General features: G+C 43.4%; 1 protein-coding gene across 1 annotated transcript in view; it reads right to left on the bottom strand.

Annotated features, from left to right (window-relative positions):
- The window catches only part of TGFA (transforming growth factor alpha), a 72,749-nt gene extending 67,281 nt beyond the window's left edge, over positions 1-5,468 (bottom strand). Inside the window, exon 1 of the mRNA XM_040414431.1 lies at positions 4,806-5,468. Coding sequence (XP_040270365.1) covers positions 4,806-4,848 — 43 coding nt within the window. The 5' untranslated portion in view covers positions 4,849-5,468. The remainder of the gene's footprint in view (positions 1-4,805) is intronic.
- Positions 5,469-9,519: the final 4,051 nt, after the last annotated feature.

Here is a 9,519-nt window from a genome sequence, read left to right on the forward strand (position 1 = left end):
ATGATTAGGGGTCCCTATAATTATTCACAATAAAGGGGGGGGGGGGTTCCTATAATCTGGGGTTCCCTATATAACCTTCTACAAGGACAGGGGTCCCTTTAACCTTTTAAAATTACAGTGACGCCGTATCACCTTCAACAATTACAGGTGGGTCTCTATAACTTCCTACTTTGACAGTGGGTACCTATAACCATATACAATGACTGGGGGTCCCCATAACAATCCATGGTGACAACGGGGGGGGGGGGGGCTATTACCTTCCACAATGGCAGGGGGTCCTTAAAACCTTGCACAATGACAGGAAGTTCCCATAACCATCCACAATTACAGGGGGGTCACTATAACCTTTAACAATGATAGGTGGTCTCTAAAACCTTCCACGATGACAGGGGTCTCTGTAAAACCTTCCACAATTACATAGGGTCCCTATAACCTTTGATAATGCCAGGGGGTCTGTAAAACCTTCCACAATGACAGGGGGTCCTTATAACCTTTCACAATGGCAGGAGGTTCCCTACATCCTTTCACAATGAGAGGGGGGCCCTATAACCGTCTACAAAGAGAGGAAGCCCCTATAACATTCTACAATGACAAGAGGTCCCTATAACCATCTACAATCTACCACAATGACAGGGGGTCCATATAACTTTCCACAGTGAAAAGGAGCCCCTATAATCTTCTACAATGACAAGAGGTCCCTATAACCTTTCACAATGACAGGGGGGTCCCTATAAGCTTCTACAAGGACAGTGGCCCCCTATAACCTTCTACAATGATCAGAGGGTCTTCCATATAATCTTCCAGTGTTTGGTATCGCCTGTGATGTATATAATGGATTAGCTTTCCAAAAAGAAAAAAATAATCAAATAAAATAAACACAATTCTACAGTAAATATGGATATCATGAGACTTTATGACAATATTCTCAGACACGTTCATCCTTACTCATCTGGGAAGTACAAAAATCATCCCCGGGATTACTATCATTTATAACAAATTATTGGATTTTCAGGTGGAGTTTCATTACAGGAGCCACAGTCCGGACAGTAAAATAAGCAGTCATTACTGAGATTACAAGAGCAATTATAGACAAGTAATACCCAGAGACTTCCATTAAACCAACTTTTAACCCTAACCTTTTTCTATTCCGATTTCTACCACATTATTATTATTATAGTAACATCCCTCTAGTCTGGTATCTAATGTTGGAAATTCTTGATGAAAAACCATGTCAATGTCCAATTTAATCCAGATTTTACTTCAGTGCACCTGTACATTTTTAGTTGCCTCTAATACTGCATTGAATCCATACATACACAAAGATGTAGCAGAGCTGATAATGTAATTTTATTTTTTCAACCCATCATTCTTGAAGGTGGCTTGATAGGTCGCCTTCAAGCAAAGTTGCACTTCAATTTTCCGGGGGTGCATTATCTATGTATCTAAATACCCTGGCCTAAGCACAATAGCACGCGGGTATCCTCTTCAGCATCCACCACACTATTGCCACACCTACTCCTAAGGGACCACACCCACTCTTTAGAGACCACACCCACTTTTTGGAGATCACACCCACTTCAATGTCACTTTTAACATTTTGCCAGTAAAAAGTAAAGTTGAATTTAGGCACAAAACGGGTATAAACAGCTTAGTAAAATGTCTGCCAATGGGTTGAATTGATCAAAACAGAAGAGAAAAATTGGAAGATTTGCTTATTGTCAATCAGGTTGTTGTTTTAATTTTTTAATTGGCTGCTGAAAAATGAGACCTGGAATCCGATTGGTTGCTATCAAAAACTACTCCCTTGATTAACAAGTGTCCCGGCCAGATAACTGACCTAATGGTGCTCATAAGAAACTATTATCACGATTTCAGCTCTGCATCTACATTCAGGAGGGAGTTGCCCTTTAATTGTTAACTAGGAAAATAACGTGCTCAGAAATGTTATCAATGTGAAGTATTCAAGGATTCTTTTTTACTGGAGTCTCTATATCTACCTGTTCTTTCCTGTTGATCTGTCAAGATTGGTCTCCTAATTTAACCATAGACATTGCTGATTCAGCAAAAATGTAATACCTATGAGGTCTTCTAAACAATCTGTGGGGGAAATCAAGGGTCCAAAAAGTCATTTTGCACTTTTTGTAAACCTGTCGTGTCCTATAAACTACATGCACAGAAACTTCAACCTATGGAGACATTTGTTTTAAATGTGTTACCACCCCCAAAAGGTGCAATACTCATACTGACAGGTAGGTAGCCTTATCCACCAAAAAATCCAATCGTCATTGACTATGGTAGAGGCATTTGCCAAAAGATTCTGTATGTTTCAGGGGGTCACCTTAGGAAACAGTCCAAAAATGGTCAAAAAGCTTGCTAACATCCATTAAATTGATCTAATTTAAATTAACCCCATAATTTGCTCTTTGGCGCTAACAGAAGGACATAGTAGGTGCCAAACTGACCAACTGCTGTATATATGTAAATTCTATTGCTGCTCTTTATTAACTCATTACCTTCTGTTCAGGTCAGGTAAGCAACCTGATGCTAATGATCTGCTTTGGAACTGTACATTTGTGTCTGGCTACAGACAATCCAATTTTTTTAATGCGATGGCCCTATGGTTGTGGAGTAGCTTCCTGAGCTACCAGTGACCAATGTTGAGAGTAAGTCTCCTTGCCATTATGTGACCATTGCCTTCTCTAATAGACATAAGCGAGGTCAGACCCTTGTGAGGATGCAGGCACTGTGAACTGGGTGGAGGGCTGAGATATGTCTCACCAACAGTGTCAGTAAGAGATCACACCCATTATGACCAGCTTAAAAAGTCCACTTCTTGTCTCTCATGCATGTAAAATATTTGATTCTGATTTTTCTTTTAGGTTCCTGGGATGTGTAGTACAACAGTAGCTGGTATGGATAAGCATATCTCCAGCATAGAAAGACGTTTGATATTCTATGTTATACAAGACGATTGACTCCATCTATAAGTGATGATGTCACTGCTTACCGATTATAACATTGTTTGGAGGATTATCATAGTATAAACCTTACTCATGTGGTTTAATCCTTCAGTAATGCAGCTAAATTACCTAATCTTTGAGCCACCAATAGACCCCAACATGTCAGTGAGGTAGGATTCACATTGATCACATAGCACCTATACTGATATCCACAACGGTAGATTGTCTGATGACACCGTTTTTTCCTGATATCAAAAGTAATTGTCATGGTCTTCTACAAGACAAAGAATTTCACCCAAACCATCATACCTCAATGGTAAGGCGCTTTATTGCTGTTAAAAAAACATGTGTCCTGGGGACACAACTTTTATGAATGACTTAGCCCCCACCCTATGACTTGAGAGACCCTGTTCTCTATGCTGAAACCAACCCTGCTTGGACAATGGGTAGATATACAGATCTTCTTTAATGGCCATTGGAGCCCCAAATAGACCCCAATATCCCAATGAGGTAGGATTCACATTGATCACATAGCACCTGCATTGATATCCACAATGGTAGATTGTCTCATGACAATTTCACTACATCAGAAATAATTAGCATAGTCGTCTATAAAACAAAGAATTTCGCTCAAAACTTATTTTATACCTTAATAGTAAGGCTATTTGTTCCTGTTAAAGAACATGTGTCCCGAGGACACACATTTTATGAATGACTTAGCCCCCACCCTATGACTTGAGGGATCCTGTGCTGAAGCCAACCCTGCTTGGACAACTTGGCCCAAAAACCTGTCTCCTGTAGACCAGGGCTGGAAGGAGAGGTGAGATCAAGAGCTCCAAGAGAGATGGGTAGATATACAGATCCTTTTTAATGGCTATGGCCATGGTTTAGCAGATATGAGCCATAACTGGCATTGGTACCATGGATAGTGTTAGAAAGGTGATCATATCTGGCTCATCGAAATCTATTCTTTGCGATACTTATCAGTGAAGATTTGTGATAAGCTTTTGATGTGACGTACGTATATAAGGGTACTTCCACACTAGAGTTTTTCTTTTCCGGCACTGAGTTCCGTCCTAGGGGCTCAATACCGGAAAAGAACGGATCAGTTTTATCCCCATGCATCCTGAATGGAGAGAAATCCGTTCAGGATGCATCAGGATGTCTTCAGTTCAGTCACTGAACAGCATTTTGGACGGAGGAAATACCGCAGCATGCTGCAGTTTTCTCTCCGGCCAAAATTCCTGATGAGTTGCCGGAATGCCGAATCCGGCATTAATTTGCATTGAAATGTATTAGTGCCGGATCCAGCATTAAAAATACCGGAATCCCGGATCCGGATGCGCAGACCACAAAAAAATAGAAACGGATCCGTTTGTCCGTATGACAAACGGAGAGACGGATCCGTTCTTGCAATGCAATTTGCATGCAGATTGCTTGATCCGGCAGGCAGTTCCGGCGATGGAACTGCTTGCCGGATCACTCTGCCGCAAGTGTAAAAGTAGCCTATGGCATTCTTTTTTTTTTTTTTTCAATAATGATATATGCTCCAAAAATAAATACATAATGGACCCAGGGGCATAGCTATAGGGGGTGCAGGGCTAGCAATCACACCCGGACCTGGTGCCCGAGGAGGACCATAGGGCTCTCTGTCACATAAATGGCACATAGTTGATGGGACCCTGTCATGCCTTGGGAGTTTAAAGGTCGCCTTAGATTGGACCATTCCGCACATCGCAACTAAATCTTCGTGTCTATGGCAAGTTTTACAAAACACATCAGTTAATATTCCATAAAAGTTTTATCAATAGGTGGCGCTGTAGTGTTGCCCAGTAGGTGACTTACCTAAGATAAGCAGCATGATGTATCCTGCAGGTGACAGCAGCATTGTCCAGCTGTGGATCCCAAATAGCCAGTGGGAAATGATAGCCAAGTCCCCAACAGAGGTGGTGAGATACTGACCCTTGAGGTGACACCGGCAATGCTCTCCTGAAAGTGAGAGACTCACCTTCTTGCAAGACACAGCCAATTCAGTCTACAAGGGCACCGGCTGCTTCCTCCATTGGCCAGCCAGCCCAAAGCATTCAGATCTCACAGCAGATCAATAAAGGTTAACATCATAGGCAAGTAGGGATCCTTGTGAATGCTTCTTCTTATAGTATAGCTCTTACAATGTATTTTCTGGGTGTGTGACTTCCATCCTGGAATCAGAGTCTAGTCAAGTGTAGCATATCCAAGATGTGAGCAGGAACAATCCCGGATCAGCCCCAGGAGGACTTTTTTAGGTAATAGTATTAAGTAAGAGAGAGTAATGAGGGTGCAAGTAATGGTCGGTGCAGCAGAGCAGCACTTTCGCAGCTATCCCTTTAAGTATCCAGTTCTGGAGAAGTACCTGAGGATTTTTTGCTGTAGGGTTTGGGTTCTTTTTAGTCGGTTGTGTTGTATTGGAAGCTGGGATCAGCAGCAGGTCTGCAGTGAGTGTGTCCTCCGCCTGAGCTCGGAGCATTAGGTGACAACCCTCTGTCAGAGCTCAGACTTCTGACTGTGAGCCCTCCCCTTCCAGCTCCAGACTCTCCTCTCCATTCACAATCACAGCTCTGTCATACAGTCTTTAAAGTGCAAGAAGCTTACAATCATTTCATCTGAAGTAAAAAAAAAAATCTAGAAAATATAAGTCCTTGAGTCATTGCCTAATGTCAGCGGTTTCTTACTTACATATCTGTTTCCACTGGTGAGCATAGATTCCAACTGAGTTGTCGCCCTGCTTTTCCTCATGTTACATTAGAGGGGTATTCCCATCTGGGACATTGATAGCATATTGCTAGGATATGCCATAAATGTTTGATAGGAGAAGGTCCCAGGGGTGGAACCGCGCCTATCTCAAGAACGGAGCCCCTGGAGTGAATGGAGAGCACACGGCTCCTGCGTGGCATCCTCTCTATTCACTACTAAGGGCAGGCTTAGCTACTTTCAGAAGTCCCATAGCAATGAATGGAGAACAAGCGGCGCGACCAAAGCCGCCCCTCCGTTCACTGCTATGGGAATTCTGAAAATGGCCAAGCCAGTTCTTTGCTATTATCAGAGGTCCGAAAGCAATGATTGGAGAGGACACTGCTCATGTGAGGCTTGCTGTGTGCACACTTCTGGACCTCATTCTGGACCCAGAGACCAGCACCAGATGTGCCATCAATGTCCCAGATGGGACAACCTCTTATATTTCAAGTTCCATTGTTTGCTTCCATATGGCTACTCAGGAGTCTTGGAAAGCTGGATGGCAACCACTGTGGTAGCCGTTATGGCCATATTGGTTGCCATCCACGTTTTTCAACAGCATATATAGAGAATACTATACAGTAGGCATCGGTAGGAGAGTCTGTGGGTCATTTGCCCCTGGTGCCAGGGTACGACAGAAATCCACTATTTCTTAACCAGGGTACAAGGCTGTTTCACACTATCCGGTTTCACACTATCCGGCAAGCTAGTTAATGGGGCCAGACTGCGACATGTTAGATTCCGGCAGAGATCGGACAGGCTGTTCCCTGCTGGAGCCGCCTGACGCATACTAGTCTTAGAAATCCCAGAATGAACTTGTATTAAGACCTTTTTCCCCCCAGTAAAACACATTGATTGCCCATCCTCTCTGTAGCGCCGTAACCCCTTCATTCTGCTGTTCAATGGTGGCTCTAGGATTGGACTCACCAATAAATCAATGAATTCTAATTAATGATCATTTTTTTCCCTATTTTAGGGGAATATGGCCTTTGAAGGACATCCGTCAGCAGATTTGTACCTATGACACTGGCTGACCTGTTGTATGTGCGCTTGGCAGCTGAAGACATCTGTGTTGGTCCCGTGGTCATATGTGTCCGCCTTGCTGAGAAAGATTAGAATATATTCAAATGAGCCTCTAGGTGCAACGGGGGCGTTGTCATTACACCTAGAGGCTTTGCTCTCTCTACATCTGCCATGGCCTCTGCACTTTGATTGGACCAGGCAGCGTAAACGTCATCACACCTGGACTTGTCAATCAAAGTGCAGAGGGCGCGGCAGTTGCAGAGAGAGCAGAGCCTCTAGGTGTAATGGCAACGCCCCCGTTGCCCCTAGAGGTTAATCTACATATAATAAAGCATCATATTTCTCAGCAATGCGGAAACATGGGAACAACACAGATGTCTTCAGCTGCCAAGAGCACATGTAACAGGTCAGACTGGTACAAATCTGCTGACAGATACCCTTTAAACTGGGCAGAGGTGATCCCCATGAAAATACCACTCCGCCCTACCGCATGACAGGTTTGTGGGGGGATTTCACAGACTGGAGGCAGTACTGCAAAATCACCCTGGAAATGCAAGCATGGCTGCCACATTGTCATTTTTCACCAGTTTCAGTCATTTTTGGAAAAGTACCGCATAACTGAGACTAAAACACCCCATATAGGGCGTACATTGGTGTCATGGTCGACACCTGAAACAAGATGTATGATATCCCATTCACTAGAAACAAATAGCAGGGAATTACTGCAGCAGAGAACTGCACTTATCACGTCACGTGTGCACTGTAAGTCCCAGCATGCCGCTTCGGTTTAGTAGAACATAGACAGAAGGCCATACGCTGTGGACTCTACGATGATTCTACCCGTTAAAACACATCAGCACATGTATGACCAGGATTCCATATTCGGATTGCACCCTGAGGCGCACATGATACCGGATATGAGCGCTCACAAATCCATTTGCTCTTACTGTCTACTGTATATCTTATGCACATTATAACCATGGTATATGATGATTTGGCCCAGTGTCAATTGTAATGTTGTGTAGGGACAGGTTTCCAATGGGCTACAGTCTAATTTTGGGGTACACACTTCTAGACATATAAATATATTGGAGTTCATTAATGAAAGCTAGTGCAAAAGATGTGCCCTCCACAGGAACCAATCAGGACCCAGCATTCACATTCTAACAGTCACTGGATAATGACACCTGGAATCTGATTGGTTGCACCTTTGTAGGAATTCTCTAATTGTCTTATGTAATAAAAGAATGATAAAGTGTATTCTTCTGATACTTTTATAATGATGACATATCCTTAGGCTTCTGGCACCCCCAACGATCACCTGATTGCAAAGGGATTAGTGCCCCGGAACTAGGCACAGCGCCATACATTTGGTAGTGGCTGTGCCTGGTTACTGCAGGTCTCTCCCATTTACTTGTTGGGACTGGAGTGCAGTAACCAAGTGCTCTGCAAATAAGGGGTTGTCCCACGACAAATATTCCACAGTTTTCAAACCAGCACCTGAATCTGAATACTTTTGTAATTGCATGTCATAAAAAATTTAGCATAGCCACTGAGTTATTCAATAAAATCTATCTTTATAGCGCCACCTGCTGTTTTTTTTTCTTATTTCTTTGTCCTGCTCACTGAGAAGGCCGCACATGCTCAGTTTCATCCTTCATCTGCCTCCTGAGCTGTGATAGGGAGAGAGAGCTGCAGCAGAAAGGACACGCCCCCTTAGCTGTGATAGGGAGCGCATGGATACGCCCCCTTAGCTGCAGCAGAAAAGACACTCCCCTTGAGTTTTCAGCTTGATGTAAATCTAGCAGAGCAATGAATGGGAGATCTCTGGATCCATGTGAGGTACAGGGCTGGTTCTAGCTTTGTTAGAAAGAGATTGTCATGTACTATCTGATTTTCATTTTTTACATTAATCATGGGATAACCCCTTTAAAGGAAACTCTATGGGTTATTTCAACTACATAAAGAAGTCTCATATAACACCCTCTTACCCAGACTACTTTAAAGAGGACCTGTCCCCTCTCCTGACTTGTCTGTTTAAGGGTACATGCACACGTTCAGGATTCATGTGCGGAGAATCCGCACTGAAATCCGCAGGTGTTCGCAGGCAAATCTGTGCGGTCAATCCGCATTAATTGGTACGGATTTGCGTGCGGATTTGGTGCGGATTCGGTGCGGATTTTCCGCATGCGGATTTCACTTAGTGAATGAAGAAAATCCGGTCAGGAAAAAAAAAATTAATTGACATGTCGCGGATTTTAAAATCCGCACCGCAGGTCAAAATCCGCGCGGAAAAAATCCGCATCGTGTGCATTGAGAATTTCAAATTCTCATAGAATACAATGGACATGACCTACGGTGCGGATTTTCCACACGCAAATCCGCGCGGAAAATCCGCACGCAATCCTGATCGTGTGCAGGGGGCCTTAGGAACTACTTGCATTCCCCATGGAATAACAATTCTGGAGCATCTATTATTATGGCTCTATGTTGCGCCATTTCTCTATTATTTTTGCTAGAAGTTATGAATGAATTGCTAGTAGTCTGCGGAAAAGGTCCAGAGGGGTGTTTCCAGTCTGGGTTGTGTCCCTGCAAAGACTGACACTATGCAATCAGTGCTGTCAGCGTCAGACTGTGCATGGACACACCTCTAAATGGTAACACTCATCTGGGCCTTCATTGCAAACTTCTAGCAATTTATTCATAACTTCTAGCAGGAATAATAAAGGAATGGCACAAAGCCAGAAGAATAGATGCTCCAGAA

This window comes from Bufo bufo, chromosome 1 (genome assembly GCF_905171765.1).
Source record: "Bufo bufo chromosome 1, aBufBuf1.1, whole genome shotgun sequence".
Lineage (NCBI taxonomy): Eukaryota > Metazoa > Chordata > Amphibia > Anura > Bufonidae > Bufo > Bufo bufo.